Genomic DNA, 918 nt, shown 5'->3' on the forward strand with positions numbered 1-918 from the left:
GATGTCCCTACTGGGTGTCCCAACGGTCCGAAGCCCTCTTCTACTTCTGATGACGAAACTCGCCTCCTCGGACCCACAAAGCCGGAATTGACGGACTTACCAAGTAACTTCGACGCTCGGCAGAAGTTTGCCTCTTGTGCTGGAGTCATTGGGCATGTGAGGTAGTCCTCTCTACTGCTGTTATGGTAGTTCCTGGATGGAGGTCCATCTTTCAGAGATCAAAGTGCTTGTCACAACTGCTGGACTGTAAGCTCAACCGGAATGCTCAATGATCGTGTGTGCATCAAGTCCGGCGGTAGCTTCAGAGATATCCTATCTGTCGGTTACTTCACTTCATGCTGCAATCCTGCTAATGGATGTCCCAAGTGAGAGAAATGCATTCAACCACGGACGATGGCAATGCGTTCTCTGAATGACAGCTAAGATTTACTTCATCTTCAGAGCGAAGGGCTGTCAGGGTGGCAACCTGCTTGAAGGTCTGAACTTCCTGAAAAATCATGGCATTGTTACTGGTAAGAATATTCAACTCAGATCACTCAAGTTGGGTGAGTTTGAGACCGGCATCGACTCCTCTTCGGATTAGCATCACTCGTAGCCTTCGTAGGTGATGAATTCAAACCGGCCAGGCAACTGAGTAGCGCTGATGGCTGCTGGCCGTATCCATTCCCGAAGTGCAATCATGTACGCTCGGCGGCCAGCAGATATCCCGCATGTCCGGCAGTAAGTGTAACATAGGGTTCCGAGTGGCGTCATCACATGGTGGTGGATTCTCTAGTCGTAGGCGGGTTACTCCTCTCCTGCATGCCAAACTAAATGCACCAATAAAGCATACAAGACCAGCCTTCAGCAGTAGGAGCACACCAGATGGAGACTTCATATTCACTCTATATCAGAGATCTTCACCGTGCTAAGAGCTTT

At 49.7% G+C, this 918-nt stretch overlaps 1 protein-coding gene across 1 annotated transcript; it reads left to right on the forward strand.

Annotated features, from left to right (window-relative positions):
- Positions 1-261: 261 nt before the first annotated feature.
- Pmar_PMAR010662 (hypothetical protein) lies at positions 262-583 on the forward strand (the record flags this gene model as incomplete). Its single annotated transcript, XM_002781474.1, has 2 exons — positions 262-365; positions 442-583. 2 exons carry the CDS (start codon positions 262-264, stop codon positions 581-583), a joined length of 246 nt encoding a protein of 81 aa, XP_002781520.1.
- Positions 584-918: the final 335 nt, after the last annotated feature.

Source organism: Perkinsus marinus (assembly GCF_000006405.1).
Source record: "Perkinsus marinus ATCC 50983 genomic scaffold scf_1104296942100, whole genome shotgun sequence".
In the NCBI taxonomy this organism is placed as follows: Eukaryota; Perkinsozoa; order Perkinsida; family Perkinsidae; genus Perkinsus; species Perkinsus marinus.